Genomic DNA, 21492 nt, shown 5'->3' with positions numbered 1-21492 from the left:
GCAAGAACTAATGCTGCAGTCCACTGTACCCATAACTTGGAATGTGTAAGTCTGTTTTTTTCCACAGTCTCCAATCTAAATGTGTTCTAACAAACGACATGAATTCCCAAATCAAGTTCATATGTGTATTCCTAATCTCAATATTTGGATTAGATCCACATTATATACACAGGTTTGTAGACACCTGACCATCAAACCCATGAGTGGGACTTTGGGAATTATTGCCACAAATTTGAAAAACACAAATGTAATGTTATGTACTTTTAAGAGTGTGCACTGTGCACAAAGCTAGCTCCATGAAAACATGCTGTACCATGTATCGTTTGACCTGCACAGAACCCACTTCACTCTACCCCATTGAACACGCTTGGGATGAACTGGAACATCCTCCAAACCTCGGGCCTCCTCCACCTCCTCACATGAGTTCCTGATGCTCTTTTGTCTGAATTTGCACAACTTCTTCCAACCTACAGTAGCTACAAAATTTTATGAAAAATCTTCTCAGAAGAGTGGAGGTTTTTATAACAGTAGGAAAATATCAGCGAGAATCAAGGGGAAGGTGTACAGGACAGTGGTGAGACCGGCCATGCTGTATGGTTTAGAGACAGTGTCACTGAAGAAGAGACAGGAGTCAGAGCTAGAGGTAGCCGAACTGAAGATGTTGAGGTTCTCTTTGGGAGTGACAAGATTGGACAGGATTAGGAACGAGTACATCAGGTGATGTTGGACGTTTGGGAGACAAAGTTAGGGAGGCCAGATTAAGATGGTTTGGACATGTTCAGAGCAGGGAGTGTGAGTATATTGGTAGGAGAATGTTGGACATGGAGCTGCCAGGCAGGAGGCAGAGAGGAAGGCCAAAGAGGAGGTATATGGATGTAATTAATGAGGATTTGAAGCTAGTGTGTGCAAATGTTGAGGATGCAGAAGATAGGGATAGGTGGAGAGAGATGATTCGCTGTGGCGACCCCTGAAGGGAAAAGCCGAAAGAAGAAGACGACATGGGAACTAAACTTGGTATGAGATGTTCAAGAACATGTGTTATGCTCAGATCTTCAAACCTTTGGCCATATTGTGCATGGATTACTACTGCAGGATTTTTACTGTTGAGTGTGGGATGATGTATTGTAGGTTTGTGTATGTCGGAGAACTGTCAGGACATTTATCTACCTTTCCCCAAGTTTGATATTTGAATGACTATTCTTTTGTATTTTTTCTGTCACGGGTTGTGTTTGTACAGTGGTGCACAGCATAATTGTTTTGCTACCTCCTTTACTAGTTATTTGAACAGCATTTTGGGTAACTTTTCCTTTACTGTAGCTACCGCCTGAAAACCCTTGTCTTGTTGTTAGTGGTGTTGTTTGCCTGCTGCCTGCTCTAGGACTCTACAGTGAATCAGCTGATTCCTATGTGTGATTTTGGCACAGGTTTTACTCTGGATGCCCTTTTCTGACTCAACCCTCCCATTTTATACTATAGACTGTGTACATTTGTTGTGTAATCACGTCACAGTGATCACACAAGTATCAACAAGTTCCACAAACAGAGCACTGCTGAAGATTTTTCGTCTCCATATTGTCTCACTAAAGGCCTTGATCATGCAAATATGTCACAAACAGCATGATTTGAATTTCCTGTCCCTGTAACCAGTGGCTTTGTATAGCAGTTTAGCTCTGTCAAGGAAGTGGTGTACCAACTGCAGACTGATGATTGTTCTGATGAAGGGCTAACTGTAACAGGGAAGTTAAACACCCCCCCCCCCCCCCACACACACACACACACACGAAAACCTTCCCAGTAATCTGTTCAATTATGAAGTCTTATGGTTGGTAGTGTTTTATTTATCTCTGTGACTTTGAACAGGAGCATGTGCTACAATGAATAATTGTTTACTTATATGCTAGTATATATTAGGTACTATGTAGTAAATATTGCAGTTTCCATAAGTTTCCAGAGGACATATGATGAATTACTACACTGCATATATTACAGCTACACACTAAGCTGGTTTTCACATTGCAATGTGATTTTTTTTGTCCTGGCTGTCCTGGTCTGGTCTGGTCTGGTCTGGTCTGGTCTGGTCGAACGCTCACTGGTGTCTCTTTAATTCAGAGCACAATGTAACATTTGTATTTTAACTATTTTGCTGCTATCCTCTGTCACTCTTGGTACACACATGTCGTGGAAACTAATTATGCCGTCATCGGCTAAAACTTATGCGCAGGTTACTTTATTTTCAGAACAAGTGCAGACCTGAGGATGAAGGGCTTTCACATTCGCAGGAATCAAGGCACAGTTTCAGTGCAACAGTACTTGGGGTAGTCTTGAGTTTAGTACCACAGTATGCTTCCTGGTCCACGCAAACCATTTTTCATGCAGACCGTGCTCTTTTTTAGACAATACTGCCAGTGTGAAAGCCGCTAAATATATCTCCATGAATACTTTTTCAAGTGTATGTGTGTATATGTCTGGGGAATGTATGAATGAAAGCCATTAATAACCATTTGGGAAATCCAGGATGTTCAGAGGCCTATAACTCAGGCCCAAGATGTATTTATTTTTCATTTTTTTCGTGGGGGGGGTGTATGTGTGTATGTGTGTGTGTGTGGGGGGGGGGGGTGTTGAGCAGAATGTTGTGAGTACAGACTTTCTACAAAAGCAGTCTCATGTAGCTGAGAAAATAAGGCCAGTGTTTGAAGGGGCATTTTTTTTGCAATAGAGCTATTTTTAGGAAATGGTGTTTAATCAGCAGGTTTGCACACAAGGGGGAAAGAAAGGAAAATCTGTTGCATTTAGATGATAAAAGATATAATAAATATGAAGGTGGTCACATGAGGCTGAGCTGAAATTGGTTTCAGACATTTTAGTGCTACCCTGTGTGATAATATATTCTCTCTCTCTCGTTGATATAGAATCATTCACAGTGGGTCACCATCATGCTCAGAGTCTGGTAATGAAGGGCAGGAACACTATGGGAGTAATTAATCCTGCTTGAGATGAGTAATTAAACCTGTTTGAGGCAAGGCAGTGAATCACAGTTCAGATTCAGTGTCAGCTTCTGTTACCTGTGTTGAGGCGCATGCATGGACACGTATAGGAAAGTTACAGTAAAAAGAGTTTTATCTCAATTTTTTAAGCATTTCTTCACGGATTTTTACGATCACATATTTTTTTTGTCATTATTTTTGTGTGTGTGTGTATATTTATATATATATATATATTACTGATTATACTGTACTTTTCCTTTCAGTATGTAAATTCTCTTCTTGTATGTAAATGATCTCAGGACAGTGTATGAGTTCAGCAGTAGCAGCAGCAGTCGTGGTGGTGGAGGAGTTGGTGCTGGTGCGGCTCTGAGCCATGGACCCTGAGCTGGAGGAGTCAGTCGTGGCAATGGAAAGCTCATGGACTCTTCTGTCATGGTTAGCCTCGTGTGTTATGGTGTTTGGGGGTGCAGTGCCATACATCCCCCAGTACCAGGAGATCCAGAAGACCAGCAACACTGAGGGCTTCTCCACCCGCGTGTGCCTGGTTCTGCTCATCGCCAATATACTGCGCATCTTCTTCTGGTGAGTGCATGATTTAGAGTTTGTGATGTAGAGAAGGAAGTATTTTTTCCTTCTCTACACTACTCAGGGGTTGCATTGTGAGATGTGATTATGCAACAGGAACTCTGTCTGTGTGTGTGTGTGTGTGTGTGTGTGTGTGTGTGTGTGTGTGTGTGTGTGTGTGTGTGTGTGCAGGGTCGGGAAGCAGTTTGAGCTGACTCTGCTTGTTCAGAGTGTGGTGATGATTCTCACCATGCTGGCGATGCTGCACTTGTGCTGCAATGTCCAGCTTAGCAACCGTGTCAGCACCAAACAGCACCGCATCACAGGTAATGACCTTTTATTTAGCCGTGCACTAACATCACTTACATCACATCCTATAGTACAATAAATGATTAAAGTGGCAGCACTTTATCCAAAGAGGAAATTTGGCACACATTATGTTCAGGAATTTAAAACCCAGTAAATATGTTTCTGTTGAAATATTATGAATGTATTCATCGATACTGATGCTATTTTTTTGTTGCCATGGTATTTTCATTAATCTTCTAAGGTGTTAGCAGTTGTCTGCTGCTCTAGATATGGCTAATTTTTTTGCAGACACCTGACCTTAACACCTTAAGGATCCTCCTCTAACTGTTCCCACAAAGTTTATATGTTGTAGCATTGGGATGAATTTAAATGGCACATCAGGTTTTCTTGAAAGACCGGTCTGCAGTTTTTTCTGCATTGTGGCTGATTGAACACAAATCCCCACAGGCACATTCCAAAATCTAGTGCAAATCCGTCCCAGTAGAGTAAAGCTTATTATAACAGCAAAGAAGGAACAACTTGGTATTATTGCCCATGCTTTATGGAATAAGATGTTCAAAACTCTTCATACGTTTGGCCATGTTTTGGCAGATGCCCTTAAAACAAGTCTCTATTAATGAATACATTAACATTGGCTCACTAGGTTACAGAGTTAGGATATCATCAACCTTTTATTTAAGATATACACATAAAGAAAACAGGGAAAGTAAGTAAAGAGGTAGGTCATTACTCGTCGTTTGAAGATACCAACCTCTTGTCTTGAGAGATAGTGGGACCAGAGGTTGGTATACATCGTTCGAGCAGTGCTGGTAGATCTAAGGGTGTGAGGTGCAATGCAAGGAGTAATAAGAGCTTTGAGGTAAGAGGGAGCTGGTCTATTTTTGGCTTTGTAAGCAAGCATCAGTATTATTAATTCTGATGTGTTCAGCTACCGGAAGCCAGTGGATTCGTCATTTGCAGAGGACGAATTGCGTTCATAGGTAGACCTGCCAGCAGTGAGTTGCAGTAGTCCAGTTTTGAAATGACAAGAGAAAATAAATGACCTGGTTTGTCATATTAGGAACATTGTCCATCGATACCCCAAGGTTGTGAGCCATGGTCGAAGGGGAGGTCAGTTCGTTGTGGAGGGATATGGCAAGATCCTGACCTGGGGATGAATCACCTGGTGTATGACACATTTGCACTGAGGTTATTTTATTTAGTTATTAAATCCTGCCACCTTTCTCCTAGAAACACTGGAGAACACTTGGGAATAAGTGCAAGTCCTGTCTGCTGTGTGTAAATTCTGGCTCACATAGTTCCACAACCTCAGCTAAATCATTGTAGTTTAAATCTGGTCTCAACTAGTGATGTGTGCATGATAGTTTTTGTTAAAATCCCACTTGCACATCATTATTTTTGATTGTACCACACTTCGCTCCTATTTTTATTGGGTTATATTTTATATTTTTATTTTACAACATAGGAATAATCTGCTAGCATAATTTCAACCACCGCAAGCCTGACCAGATAGTGGACACTGTACATTCATTCATGTTAATGAACGAGGCCTTTCTTTATCCTTTAGGCTTCATATCTCACTGCTTGCTCTCACCCCCAAGAACATTAAAAACTTCCCACTTGTTTAGAATGCATTATCGGTTTATTTTGGATAATGTATTCGTATTTGGTTTCATCATTATTCTACTTCGAGACAAATAAATGCAATATTGCTCCCAAATGTGCCCAAAATAAGCAAGCTCAGCAGAGAGCCGGATCGAGAACAGAAGTGTTGCCTCCTTAAGAATGGGACTGGAATACAGTGAAACAGCACTGCAGCAGAGATAACGCTCTGAATAAATGGATTTAATCCTCGATTCAAGCAGATTTTAAGAGCATTTAGCACCCGTAGGTCTTTTTTTCCCTTTCTGCTCTATTATGTACTAATCCCGAGTGCACCAGAATTGCCAGAAGAGGGTGCCATAGTCCACAGTAAAGCATTATTAAAGCTCCTGTTGTTTTCACCTCACTATAGTGTCATTTCACCTCATATTACTGTAGAGTGAGTCATTCCTTTGACTCCAGGTATGAGACTATACAAAGTCTTTATATAATATCTAATATGCTGTCTGTGTAACTGTTATTGTTGTGCTGGTTGGCTGAATGAAAAGAACGAGAAGCATTCTTCATTTTTCAGGTGTCTTTGGTTGAAACGTTTATGTGAAAAAAAAAAATCATGCCGCCAAACTTGGTGGCAAAAGACTCTAAGACGATCTCAGTGCAGTCAGATGCCCTGCTTGCTGTTTTTGTGCGAGGCTACCGGTTGATCCTGCGGGAGTCAAACTGGAGAAAACGATGTCGGGGTTCACGTAGGGTCAGTTTAGAGTAGAGATGATTTATGAAGAATTCAAGCCCTAGTTGATTGGCTTTTCCCATGTCCACAAGAAGGTTCAATATTAGTCAGCCATTTATTGTCCTGCTGCCCGAGGGAGGAGATGGGATGATGAAAATGTGTAATATGGTAATAATTAGAAAGCCGTATGTGGAATCAGACAGCAGCCTAATTTACCTGTCACGCTGATCGATTGGAGCGGAGAAGTCTTAGTGTGAGTAGTAGTGTGATTTTTCTTTCTAGGCCTTACTGTATGTGCTGTTGTGTCTGTCTTCAAAGTCATTTCTTTTCACAACAGCATTCGGAAAATGTTAGTTTAAACCATTTCAGATTAGAACGTGTTACTATGCTACAGTTGTATTGCATAAGCCACAGAAGGTAAAATAAACAAATAAATAAATATATAACTAACACTTGGCTTTTTACATCTTATAAGCCTTATTCAGGGTTAGGTTTGCATCTGGGCCTGGAATAAATTCATCCTGTTTAATCTTCAGTTTGAAACATCCAGATTTATGTTTCTCTCCATCGTCTCCTCAGAATTATACAGACCAAATGTCCTACAGTTTTTTTGCCAAATGTCAAGTTGGCTCTCGCTGTAATGTCATTTTCAGCCTTCATTCAAGCTACAAAGTGTTCGTCTTTTATTAGCTAAAGCTGTTGTGATGAGTTTTGCTTCCCTCCTTAACAGCGATCTGCCGTGTCAGTGTTATGGATTCAACAAGTTAATATGGTTGAGCTAAAGCAAATCCTTGTATATACAGAAAAACAGAAAAGGTAAGAAGTGCTACATCGTTTACTTCTGATGCTTTGCACAAGCATTTTGATTTGATATTACCTGAGTTAATTAGACAACCCTGAGTTACCGAGTAAGACTTGTAATTTTAGGGTGCGGTTTTTTTTTTTCTTCTTTCTTGTCCTGGTCATAATTTGAGGTTATGATCTCTAGTCAAATGCAAAAATGTGAGATCTCTTCATATAAGGCTGGTTCAACCCTTGTATTGGGGATAAAAGTTTTTTTTTTATTTGCTAGTACTAGCATTTGCTCTAGTATTTGCTAGTATTTGGTTTTTCAGCATACTTTATCTGAATTGTGTATCTGTATTTCCATGATGTCCATATTGGCAATGCAAAGATCATAATGAAGCCAATGAGAGGATTGCAGTAACTGTACACTAAAAGTGGCTAATTGAAGGGACGATTAAAAAGAACAGCTACAAGTATAACAATGTGTTATATTCACATTGCCAACATGTCATGCGATGCTTAGATTCTTTAGAAAATAAACGGACAGTCAGTTGTATCTTTGTACATTTTTTAAATCCTCTAATGTAACATGCTGCCCTCTTAGCCATCTTTATTCTTTGTGAAATAGGGGAAGGAGATTGTAATGTCGGGCTGAACCCATTTAACATCAGTTACCGAAAGACACGTCTGAGAGCTTCATCCTGTGTCTGCTCCAAAGGGAAATCCCTTTGGGGAATTCCGCCGAGGCGGGCAGTGGGCTGGGGGTTGTATTATCTTACCACCTTACGTCTTTCACTGATGCAAAGCTGACGTTGACGGCTAATGACCAAGGCTTTGCACATCCTACACTGTGCTATACTGTCTCAGGGCTCGTCTACACACATTCTCCTCAATGGTATCTGAAATGCCAATTTCATGGCAATTTAATTTCTCTGTTCTATGCTTTTGTCTTCTGAACTGGATCGTGACAGCCTCTAAGGTGCAGTCATGCACATCCACATGTATACCTCACCTTCCCCTGGCATTCAGTAGCCAGTGACGTACCTAAAACCAGGAGTTGATGAGCTGAGGTCTGATTACGACCTGAATCCTCCAATGCGTAATGTATACTCCATTGAATGCATACAAGTATGTGGTACATCCCAGCTCAATCACGGGTGGCTTGCAATATCATGAACTATATGCAATATAAATGACCAATCCGTCATATCTCTGTAAGGCTTTTAATCATCTAAGGCTCCACACTGAAAAATAAATAGACATGATCATAAATAATTCAGTGCATTCATATAGTGCAATACAATATATATAAGATCATGTGGCCATGTGTTGCCATCATCCAGGTTCACGGAGCGAACAGACTGCCAAAGCTCAACCTTTGTGTCGTAATTAAAGTTCTGTAGAGGAGACGTGTAAAATAATCACCCAGTGTCACTAATCCTGTCAGAACAGGGCTTCAGACAACACTTACACCATATTGACTTGACTTCTTATGTTCGGTCGAACTTTTAATTGAGATTCAAATACAGAAACTGAGGATTCATTAAGAAACTAGCATTTAATGTGACTTTTAGTGCAGGGGCTTGTTAATTTTTAGTTCAACTCAGAATTTATTCATGAGATTTATATATAAAATGTCAAATTTAACTTGGTATAAATTACACAGAGAAAGAGAAAGAAATACATGTTTTTACTAGACCTAGTGAACTAATAGTAAAAACCCGGTCTCTTAAACATTTAAGTAAGTGTGTGTGTGTGTGTGTGTGTGTGTGTGTGTGTGTGTGTGTGTGTGTGTGTGTGTGTGTGTGTGTGTGTGCATGCTCATTCTAATAAGTGTATTGGTAAACTCAGTATCATACTGAATCGTGTGGTAGCCCATGTTGCTATGAGGAAGTCTTTCTGCAGTCCAGCTTGTCCCTCACTATCATGTCTCACTCACACCCAAGCTTATTGTCCTTACTGATGTGCAGTCTACTTCCCTCACATATTCGGTGGCTGTTCAGTGGCTGCTAAGCACTTGTATAAGATTTCATATCCAGTGGAGCAGAGAAGTGCAGACCAGGCATGAAGGGCTCTCGGGGAGTTCCTATCAGGCGGTCATGGTGTGTGCTTACAGATGGAGACAGACGGACATATGCAGGGTGGGTTGTTTGAAACATAAGGCTGTTTCCCTCAGCACAGTACATTTTACAAGAGATTTCACAAGCAGCCACCTGCACAATCACACCCTCGCTGGAAAAAACTGCACACAGCATGACCGGGAGAAACCACAAACACACACATCGCTAGCTCAACCGTTCCGACATTTGATTGGAAGGTTGCGAGTTCAAATCCAAAACCAAGCTTCTACTGCTGGAACCATGAGAAAAGCCCTTTACTATTAACTACTCAGATATATAAATGAGATCAATATAAGTAACACACACAGAGACAGAATGTAAAGCATTTCACATAAACAAGGTTCAGTAATACCACGATACACTCTGTGACAGATGTAGAGTTATGTCACTCTATAAATGTCAGAGTGCCCTATTAAGAATATTGGAATCATTCAACAAGAACAAGAAACAGCATCCTCTACCAGCCTCCATCTGTAGTTACATTTTGACTGAGGAGTAATGACGAGATTGTAATTATATTGCATGCAAATCGGTATTCATGATTCCTAAAGGGGTGCACAGTGGATTAGTGGTTAGCACGTTCGCCTCACACCTCCAGGGTTGGGGGTTCGATTCCCGCCTTCGCCTTGTGTGTGTGGAGTTTGCATGTTCACAGGCTCCCCGTGACCCGAGGTAGTTCGGATAAAAAGCGGTAGAAAATGAATGAATGAAATGAATGATTCCTAAAACTGCACGTGTTTGAATCTTAATTGTACTCCAAATACAAGCCATAAGCTATAAAAAGTGCATCTTTGAATCGACATATTTAGCATGTCCATGCTGCGATTACATAATAACAGACTAAGACTCACTCTCACTACATTAGACAGCTCAGGCACTACATAGGGAAATGAGACGCTGCTGGGTTTATTGTGATGACCTAGGAGTGGCAGTGTTGTCTGTCTCACAGCACTGTTGCATGTCTCCACAGACAAAAGATACACACACACATCTTAGGTGTGACCAGGAAAGGGATTTCTATCTGATAAGTAAGCCGTAAAACACTGTAGCATGATCTTATAGGAAAATAATCAACAAGATGCTGGGGAAGCAGAGTTACCGTTAACACCCTGGGCTTGAATTCATAATAATTCTTAGTGTAAAGAGTTTTTCCTAATGATGTAAAAGGCGTTTCCCCTTAACATGAAAGAGAAGATCATATTAAAGATAAAAGTTATTGATAAAGCATCTTAACCCTTAATCTCATAAGGCTCTAAGGAAAAATCTTTGGAGAAGAGAGGAGGACATTTAAGAGGCTTAAGTGTTTCTTTAGCAGAGCAGAAAATGGCCGAAAGGTGAAGAGGGAGGAGAAATGTATTGTATACAATATTTAATAATGGTAGTGAGTTAATAAGATGCTACAGATTAGATCATGTAGGGATTATTTGTGTGACCAATCATATTAGAGATAACATCTTCGACACAACACAGAAACGTATATATGTTTAGAGATACACTAACATCTCTGAAGCAGAGCCGAAATGCCGTAGAGGCAGAAATGATATAATTTGGCACTATGGCCAGATGTTTTACATTTACATTTATTACATTTGTAACATACAGATATAATCACATCTCTAATATGTTTGGTCACAATTCCCTACACGATATAACATCTAAACAATAGAGACAAAGTGAAAACGTATAATAGACCAGATTTTAAAAGCGCCCCGTTTCTTTATTGGACAACCAACAACCAATCACAGTCTTCAAAATTGTCGCACCTAGTAACAGGGTTAAGCCCCGCCCTCTCTAAGATAACAGTTTTTGTATTGTCCTTGCTCAGAGTTGCTCTGAGATAAGTCCTGAATTACTAATATGATAAGATTCCTAATTAGAAATTTCAAAGCTAAAATAGAAGCTCTCTGAGATGATTCCCTGAATTTTTATCAATACTGGCCCTGGTCTTTTCCAGTAACGCTGTGTCCTGAATTGTGTTGTTGCTCTTATACCACAGGAACTCTACCACAGTCAACATTAACGGTTTTCTCTTTATTAAAGAACATCATTTTTGATGTGTTTATAGTTACATTTATTGCAGTGGGAACAGTTATCCCCCTGGCCAGCCTGATTTATTTACACTTGCAATTAATAAAAAAATAAATGAAACTTGTCATGTAGCTGGGAAATCACAAAGTTCTCTATACTGAAGGCTTTCCTGTGTTAGAAAACTAAAAAGTTGCAGCTTTAACTTTTATAGTTTAAAGGTTTTTTTTTAAGTACACTGACATTCTCAACTTATCAGGCATTTTCAATCGGCGTAAAGAAATTCATTATTTTATTTCCGCAAGTCTGATGTAAAATGAGACAGGACACTGTTGGCTTTAGTTTTAGTGTAGCTCAGAACAGAAAAGGTTTGATATCACCATTTTTATTTCTTTTCTTTTATTTTCTTTTATTTTCTTCTCTATTCTATTCTTTTTTTTGGGGGGGGGGGGGGGGATTCTATGTAACTATTGCCCATAGTAGGCTTGGTAAAGGCAGAAGTTTTTATAAAACTATAAATTCTCAAAGCCCTGAGTGTCTACTTTCATATGAGCCACCATTGTGGAGTGTGACCGAATAAAACAAGTCAATGCTGAACATGGGAACAACAAAACAGGCACGAATTTCATAGTTTTATAGACTCTTACCAAAAAAGAAATGAAGAAAAATGACAGCATATTAACAATGACACATTTCTCAAACTGTTTCTACGAAGCATCGTCCGTACAAGTCCGTGTGGAAGTTGTTACCATAGAAACAACGATCGCGAGTGTTAATATAAACCTGTGAACCTTCTGAGAATTCAGAAGCATTGCGTTTTCATTTAAACGTTTATTTAAAAGGCTGCTGTTTTGTAACTCGTATTTGATATGTGAAAAAAATTGAAGTAGCTTAATAGGGCAACATGTAATGGGAGATAAAATCTAAAATCCATCAGCTACAGTGAAAATTCTTTTGGATATGTTTAAATGATATAATATGACATGAAATAATTTGTCAAAAAAAAAAAAAGAAAGAAAGAAAATATGTTGCTTGAAGATTTTTGTATAAAATGCTGCTTAAGCCTCATGCGACTGGGTGTATTTGAAGTCAGCAGCTCTTCAACTAGACACACGCTTCACTTCAGCACCAAAGACTGACACGAATTTCAAACGCAGCCACGTTCTGTTTATCAACAGTTCATTAACAGCGTAGCAGGTTTCGCACGCCTGAATCGCTAATCAGGATGAAAATGCAGACGGATCTGTGTGTTGATCGACTTTTACCTATCCAACATCCAAAGAATAAAAAAAGCCCGGTGTTACGAGAAGTGTAATAAACGTGTAATGGTCTGTCATTTCCTTTCTTTTTCCATATACCATTTCTATATATTTCTACTAGCTAACTAGAAAGATATTAGCGTTATGAATTGGATTTTAAAAAAACTGCAAGGTTTAAGAGCTGCAAGGTTAAAACTCTGGACATCTAGATATAAGAACAGTTTCTTCTCACAGCTTATATCCATTTTTAAACAGAGCACACCCACCATTACATATCCTGTCTGTTAAAGTGCAATATATTTTACTGGAATCTATGTAGATACATAATTTATTTTTCTATTGACTTGGCGGATAGAGCCGATAAAGCTGATTCTGAGTCTAAAAGACACGGTACATTTAATACTATATAAACCAAAGGAATAGTATAACCGAGTGCTGTACTGATTAGATCAAGAACCATTCCGAAGGAAATCCTCAAGCGTCGTCTTCAACCGAACCGACACTGTTACACGAAAATATATTTCTATTTTCATTGTCGGTGTAGTATTTTAATTTGCGATACACGTTCGGCAGCAGTGCCTTGTGGTTTAGGGTGTTTATTTATTATGTATTATTTGGATAATATATAACAACAATGTAGAATCCTGGCATTTGTGGGTGGGAAGGAGGGTTCTAGAGACAGGTGACTTCCTGCTGCTTTTATTTTAAGCTTTTCTGCATGCACTTTTCAGCATTTCCTCTCTCACAGACACACACATACAGTACACAGACAGAGTTCAGCTCAGCTCAGCTCTCTCACACACTCCGGTTCATGGTGTTCTCTCTAAACGGTAAATAATATATAAGTAACCTCAGCGAGAGTACACACAGGTGAGAATCACCTACGGGTTCGAGCCTCCGCCTCCTCATCGCTGACACGTAGGTCCTGATGTGTTTTCACCTACACTTGTGGATGGCTGTTCTTTTTAATATGCTTGTGTTTAACTCTGTAATTAATGCTTAGCTTATAATGAACTTCAGTTTATTATGATTTACAGAGCAGTTACCCGGTATTAATTAGTAGTTAATACTAATGACTTTGGTGTAGGCTTGTAATGCAGTGACACTGCATCTGTGTCTGTTTAGTGCTCTGAAAACTCTGTGTCTATATCTGAATTAAATATTAACCTTTTTTTGATCTGTGGATCATGATGCTGCCTCTTTCTCAAACTCCACTATATTACTTGAGTTTAATAATCTACTTACACATGAACACCGCATGCACTATTTATTTATTTATTTATTTATTTATTTATTTATTTATTTGCTATCGACCCATGATGGTCATGTCAGTTCATGTCACATCTTACTGTGTGAAAGTAAAATCCTCCTGTTGACTTCCTGATGCTCAGCGCACCTTCCTAATAACTAATCGTCTTAATAATCTAGGAAATTCGGAGCTCAAACATGTTCCAGCATGCCGATGTCCCTATGAGAATGTGAGGTCCATGAGAACATACTTTGTCAAGGTTGTTGTGGAAGAACTCCAATGTCCTGATCTCAAACCCACTGAATAGCTTTGGGATGAACTGGAACACTGGCTACACCCCAGACCTCCTCATCTGCCATCACTGCCTGAGCTGTCTAATGCTTCTGTGGGTGAACGAACACAAATTCCCCACAGCAACACGCTTAAATCTAGTCAAATCCTTCCTAGGACATTTAAAGGGAGAATAAATCTGGAGTTGAATTAACTGTTGAGGCCACATATTTGTGTAATGGTCAGGTGTCTGCATAATTTTTAAAGAATAATAAAACTATTTATATTACATTATAAATAATAATATAATATTATAAATACATTATATATTATAATTAATTTATATATATAATATATATATTTTTTTTTCACGTAGTACTACTCATCATACTACACAGTTCCCAATAAGTTATCAAACGGTATTGTAACTCTCTTTCTCTCTCTCTCTCTCTCTCTCTCTCTCTCTCTCTCTCTCTCTCTCTCTCTGTGTGTGTGTGTGTGTCTGTGTGTGTGTGTGTGTGTGTGTGCATGCGTGTGTGTGCATGCGTGTGTGTGTATGTTTAAAGGTAATAATTTACTATATTCATTCAGCTAAATGTCACTCAGTAGAATGTGCAAGTGTGTGGGTCTGGTTAGTTTATAGGATGTATGACTGAGAGCATGTGCACAAGTTTCTCACTTTAATCTTAAAGAGAGAGGAAAGATGAGCATGTTCTTGTATCTCATATTTATTATTTAGGGATAAATAAAATACCTCCCCCTTATTAAACTTTATATGTGTCTCATGTCCCCTGCTTTTTGCCTGATATACTGTACAGGTACATTCATATATAGCACTTTCACATCAGCTGTGTGAAGAGAGAGTGTGTGAGTGAGTGTGAATTTCAGTGTGTGTGTGTGTGAGTGTAAGTGTGTGTGTGTGTGTGAGAGTGTGTGTGTGTGAGCGAGTGTGAGCGAGTGTGAGAGAGTGTGAGAGAGTGTGTGAGAGTGTGTGAGTGTGTGTGTGTGAGAGAGTGTGTGTGTGTGTGAGAGAGAGAGAGAGAGAGAGAGAGAGAGAGAGAGAGAATGTGTGTGAGAGAGAGAGAGAGTGTGTGTGTGTGTGTGTGTGTGAGAGAGAGAGAGAGAGAGAGAGAGAGAGAGAGAGAGTGTGTGTGTGTGTGTGTGTGAGAGAGAGAGAGAGACTGTGTGTGTGTGTGTGTGTGTGTGTGTGTGTGTGTGTGTGTGTGTGTGTGTGTGTGTGTGTGTGTGTGTGTGTGTGTGTGAGAGATAGAGAGTGTGTGTGTGTGTGTGTGTGTGTGTGTGTGTGTGTGTGTGTGTGTGTGTGTGTGAGAGAGATAGAGAGTGTGTGTGTGTGTGTGTGTGTGTGTGTGTGTGTGTGTGTGTGTGTGTGTGAGAGAGAGAGAGAGAGAGAGAGAGAGAGACACCAAATCCTTTCAAAGTTCAGATATGTTTGACATCTGGCATGAGGAAAAAGTATCAGCTTTAACCTTCAGTCCTGTTGAGTCCTCTGCCCGTACTGACAGATTGCTGATGCGCAGTGGATTGATGTAGTGCAGATGGACAACTGATGAGAGAGCCCCCAGGGTCCTGTGTCCTTAGGCAATAACATCTCATTGACAGGCTATAGTATGAACTTCATCGCGCCAAAACCGCAGCAGTGTGTGATTCTAAGGCTGAAAGCTGAAGTCGATGCTTATCATGTAGTGTAGGTATAGGCTGCTCTGGGATAAGATGCTCGAAATCTTTGTCCGTGTGAATAATACTGGCATTTGAGTTAGCGAGAGAGTAATTTGCATATCTGTTTTAGCCTGTGTCAGCAATCTTCACTCTTTTCCAGAGCTGAGCAGTGCAGAGCCATGGCTCTTGTCTAACTACGAGGAGGAAACGACATCAGAATGCCAGCTGCGTCTTACTACTGAAAGAGCACACATTGAACTTGACTTCAGACTGAACTTCAGACTCTCTCTCTCTCTCGCTCTCTTTTTTTTGCTTGCTCATTCCTGTCTTCTTATCTATTGGTCTTGCCTTGCATTCTATCTCGCACACTCTCTCCCCGGACCCATTAAAAGTAAGGGTTGCAGCATCCATCAAAGGCCAAACGAGCAGCTTGGACATATAGTATTTCATTATGTGGGAGTTGAAAGGCCAGCAATGTGGTCCAGAGAACAACTGTGATTTGTCCAATAAAGCAGCTCTGACAGAGAATCTGCTGGGTAAAGGGGGTGTGGTTGCGTCGTTTTCTGGGTCAAAACCAGTTGTGAGTCTTACAGAAACTATAATCGATGGAGCTGTGAAGCCTGATACAGGAATCACGAGAAAAGCAGCAGAAGTGTGAGACGTCTCCGTGTATGACAGATTGACCTGTAATGGAAATGACTTTTTCGCTTTGTTTTAGCTGTTTTTGTTTTTAGACCCATTACCTGATCTTCATGGAGGTAGGGTTAAAAAAATTACAACAAAGTGAGCAACCGTAAACATCACTTTCTTTACATTTAGCAAGACTGTAAAGAGATGAACTTCACAAAAAAGAAAACATGCTTTTTAATCATTTTATTCATGAGTGAAATCTTACGTTTGAATTTATAATTGACCTAGGAAGCCTAGCGTCTAAGATGTTCGTTTTTTATCATGTGACATGATCCTCTTAGTGCTTAGATGCAATTCTAAAGAAAAAAGGCTATGTTTAGTTTCAGCAGGATAAAAATCTATTAGTTTTTTCGGTCCATGGTTTGATCTTGAACACGGGTTATTGTCCGTTTGCAGTTTCATATGTCCAGATGGTGTCTTTCACGTTTATCAGTTATCTCCCACCTCCATGTCAACATGCCAGTACCACCACACATACTCTAAATTGCCTCTGGATATAAATATATGAATAAGGGAATGTGTGTATGCATATTTAGTGCAAAGGACTGGGATCCCATCTAGTGTGTGTTCCTGTTGTATGCTACGTGACCAGGATAAAACACTGACTGATTCAAAGATTAAATTATTTGAGTTTATGGCACCTTTTAATGGGATTTCATTGTAGCCTGATAATCTAGCGGTGTGAATTAAGCACTGGGCAGGGCATGTGATAACTTTGGGCAGCTGTAGACATTATGTAAATGAGAAACAAAACAAGATGGTTACAGACTTTGCAAAATAATAATCTATATCGCATGATTACCTACTTATGGTGCATGAATATATTCATCTACAGTTCTTTAAAGGAAGGAGGAAAAAGAGAACAATATCGTGATTTATGTTTCTATATTTAGAATATACGTGTGTGTGTGTGTGTGTGTGTGTGTGTGTGTGTGTGTGTGTGTGTGTGTGTGTGTGTGTGTGTGTGTGTGTGTGTGAGAGCGCACGCAGGAGGGGTCTAATGGGAGTAAACAGCAGACAGTGGGAGATGTCTGAGCTCCTACAGGCTCTACTACACACTGTACTAACCTAAAATAAGAGAGGGAGAGAGAGGCATTAATCATTTTTGTGACCTCTACTGTAACCTTGTGGTCAACAAAGCTGCAGTAGATTCTTTTGTCAACTGTCTTTTTTCTGTAACCCATTCATCGGATTAGTCAGATCCACCCGTATATTACTTTGCCATTGGGCAAGATGACATGATGAAGAATAAAAAAATGAATGAGAGGATTCTGTTATCTTCAGCTCTTATTTTTAGAGTTAAAAGGATTTGAAATATAAAAAAATTCCAGTTTATTAGGCATATCTGTACAAATACTCATTCATGTAATTATCCACTCAGCCAATCACGTGGCAGCGGTGCAATGCAGAAACTTTCCGAAATTTACTGAAGATAATTTAGTAATACTGAAGAGCTTCAGAAAGTTTGAACCGCAAAAGAATTTGATCTCATGGATTTTGACTGTGGCATGATTGCTGCTGTCAGACAGGTTGTTACGATATTTCCGATTCTCCTGGGAATGTCACACACTTCACTCACTAGTGTTTGCATAAGACAGGGATGGGGGGGAAATAGGAGAAAAAACATCTAGTCAGCAGCAATTCTGCAATCACAGAGGTCAGAGGATACGTCCTCGTCAACATGAGTTAATTAATCACTCTTTATAGCCATGGTGAAGAGAAAAGCATCCCTGAGTGGGACGAGCTACAATAACAGAAGACTCCATCAGCTTCCAATCCCGTCAGGCTACAGTAGGCACAGACTCACCCAAACTCAGCATCCATTTATAATAATCCATCTCAAATGGATCTGAAATGCCAAAATTCTTTAGAGATGTTTTGAGACGCAGGGTTTGTCCATGCTTTGACAGCAGTGCCTGAGGGTCACACTTTTCTACTCACTCTGTCAACAAAACAGATGGATGTGTAGAGGTGTCTATATTTTTGTGATGAATGACTCGGGACGGACTTCAGCAAGCCGCCACCATCCTATCACTGATTGCCACAATTTTCAGCAAACGATTTCCTTTGCATCTTTATCTACGCTTCCATCTATCTGGACACTGTCCATTTTATGCCCTCTCCCTACATTTTGAGCAAGTCTTGTGTCTCAGATGGTTATTAGGTGAGTGTGTTGCCTCTGGCAGAGAACTGTGCTCAGGCATGACACACACGCACACACACGCATGCACGCACGCACGCACGCACGCACGCACTCACGCACGCACGCACACACACACACACAGTAATGCACATACATTACTAACAGGTATAACATTTAAAAATAGCTTTTTTAATTGGTTAAATTGGTTAAAAATGACTTTTAATTAATTAAAAAGCTTTACTCCTAAAAGTGAGAATGGAAGAAATTTGCTTTTAAATATTCCCTTTTGACCCGGAATGACACCAACATTAAAACAATTCTACATTTTATTTATGTATTCCTTTGCATATAGTTTGACATTCAATAAAGAAAATACTTGTAAAATAAATGGTGCAGTATTTCTCAGACAAGAGTGTGGCTAAACCGAACAGACAATCATTCACCAAAAATAAAAAAAATCTATAAATGTTGCATGATTGCAAGAGTGATTTTTTTTGTTGTTTAAAATAGCTCTACAACAATGACAATTAAGATTTGTGTGTGTGCTCTACAACAATGAGATTAAGAAGGTAAAATTTTAGACACAGTATAGCTGAATAGATCGTTTATTTCTGCTTTGCTGCCAGAAATAGAGCCCTTAAATAAAAACAAACTTAATGCATGCACAGATAATATGTAGCATATAAAATCAGCTCAAAAAAAATCTCTATGTATTCAATTTTTAGTCATAAAACTATAATATCCAACCGATTGATAAAATAGTTTGTGACCCATGGAAAATGCAAGCGCAGTCCAGTGTGGATAGAAAATGTAACCAAGGATAAAAAGAACATTTATCTTGAGAATAAACAAAGCATTCATCACACCTTTGTAAATTATGAAGCTGTGATGAATGAATAAGGCGGCTTTTTGGGGAAAAAAGGCTAAAATCACTGAAAGCCGCAGAATTTCATTTTGAGGTGTGTACGAGCCCTCAGCTAGCAAATCCTTGCTTTTAATATTTAAACATTTCCCTTGGCAGTTTTTCTTTCCAGGTGTTTTTGTGTGGAAAACAGAAACTCCCATAACAGATAAAATATAGATTGGATATTCCGCTTCTTCCTAAAACGGACTCCTGATTCTCTTTTCTTTTTCATTTCACTTCTTAGTCAGTCTCAGGCCAATCCCAGTGAACTGTGCCCTCTCTCTTTTTAATCTGTCACTCAAATCTCTCTCACTCTCTCTCTCTCTCTCTCTCTCGCTCTCTCTCTCTCTATCTCTCTCTCTCTCCATCTCTATCTCTCTCGCTTATTTACACTGGATACAAGATCGAACACATCTTTTAAGCTGGATAAGAATGAATTCTGTGCTGAAAAGGCATACTTTAATCCCTTGGTTACTGGGGTAACATAGTGTGCTTTATTTTTATTTGTATTTATTTTTAAGAACAATTACGGCCCGATGCTTCTTTAGCTGTGAGTTTTTATCCCAGGCGTAGAGGAAAACAGGCTTGCTGTCCAAACGTATAGGGCAGATGAGCATGGTTTTCTAGTGGCTGTACTTTTGTTTCTTTGCTGTACAGATGTGACATGTCCTGGATTTGTAGTGGAACATAAGCTGACTGTAGGATCTGTTAAAGCAACGCTGAGATAAAGGCATGTCTCCAGCTGAAGAGAAAAATCATACCTGCTCTTTTCCGTTGTTTCTACATCGACAAAGCTTCTGTGCAGTTATTTGGGGAAATTTGCATGTGTATGGACGCACACGGCATGAATGGAACATCGAATATCTTTAGTAGCTGAATCCCTGGACAGAAGAGCAGTGATAAGAGGACAATGATAAAGGATCTGTATGCAGCAGGAGATTTTTCTCAGTGAGATACAGATAGACCAGATGCAACACGATTTCGGACATATTTCTGACACATCTACAATGGGTTGTGGGAGCACAATGGTTAAGGTTTTAGGCCATGAGCTGGAAATAAACAAGACATGGTCACATGACATTCAAGACATGGTCACATGACTATACAGTACAAGTACTAAAGGTTGTTTCTAACAACATATTACAACACACATTAATGTAAAACTGTGAATTGCTTTACAGCTGGAACTACTTCCTAAGCATGTTGCTTTAGAAAATGAATCAACATCTCGAGAATCAACATATTGAGAATCCAGCAACTCTGGGTTATAAATGCAAATAAATTCATGGAAAATCTAGTCATGTTGCAGCAGAAGCTCAGTGGTCCTTGTCAGAAAGGCAGGTAACAAACTAGACGTTCATTGTCTTGGTTCTGGAGTACCTCGAATTAGTAACTTCATCATCCCTGCTCAAGTACACTGGGGCTTTGGATTGGAAAATTTCATTCATACAGCCTCTGCCTCGTAATTTCCCCTCAGAAAGACAAGAGCTCCTCTCGCTCAGGTGAACTGAGCACAGACAAAAAAAAATACACATTTTATTTATCTTTGCTATGTTTCATAATAAAAAGTACTAGAGGTTTAGTATAATTGAAAGATTTTTTGATAAAACTGCACTCTTTCATTTGTTTTTACTTGATTCTACTTCTTTTTCAGTGCTCATAAGTGTATTACTTTCCACCCCAATAAATCTTGCGTCCTTTTAAAGACTATAAAAAATATCTAAATTACGTATTAATCAAACAATTCTCCTGAGTGTTTGTTCGGTTTTTAATTCACTGCTTACATTTAAGTTCATTTTAACACTAATAAATTCATTTCCATAGCTGTAACATTATATACGCTATTTGTAAATATCGTTGTAAAAATTCTTTTTGTTCTTTAATTTCTTCTAGCATGTCGAGAGCATCCATTTGTTCTGACTTTAAACAGTCAGGATTGCAGGTGAAGTCAGACGTTCTGAGTCGAATTTATCGCTGTATACGTTGTTGGTTTCATTGCACGTAGTACACAAGTTCATACAGTCTAACTTTGGCTTTGTCGTATATCAATAATATAGTCATTACATAGTATCTTTCTTTATATTCGCTTTGTGAATATATTTTTAAATCTTGAAAATCTTGAAAACACATCTTTGTACTTTGGCATTTGAATCTTTGATTCTTTAGTACTGGAGTTATTT

General features: G+C 39.3%; 1 protein-coding gene across 1 annotated transcript in view; it reads left to right on the top strand.

The window, feature by feature from the left end:
* Positions 1-21492, top strand: part of si:dkey-246g23.2 (solute carrier family 66 member 2) — a 53018-nt gene that overhangs the window by 1164 nt on the left and 30362 nt on the right. Inside the window, exons 2-3 of the mRNA XM_027161763.2 lie at positions 3284-3566; positions 3741-3874. Of these exons, the coding sequence (XP_027017564.2) occupies positions 3358-3566; positions 3741-3874 (343 nt within the window). The 5' untranslated portion in view covers positions 3284-3357. The remainder of the gene's footprint in view (positions 1-3283; positions 3567-3740; positions 3875-21492) is intronic.

The sequence above is a fragment of the Tachysurus fulvidraco genome, chromosome 13 (genome assembly GCF_022655615.1).
Source record: "Tachysurus fulvidraco isolate hzauxx_2018 chromosome 13, HZAU_PFXX_2.0, whole genome shotgun sequence".
Classification (NCBI taxonomy): domain Eukaryota; kingdom Metazoa; phylum Chordata; class Actinopteri; order Siluriformes; family Bagridae; genus Tachysurus; species Tachysurus fulvidraco.
Note: the sequence above shows the minus strand (reverse complement) of the source record. Positions and strands in the feature narration are given on the sequence as shown.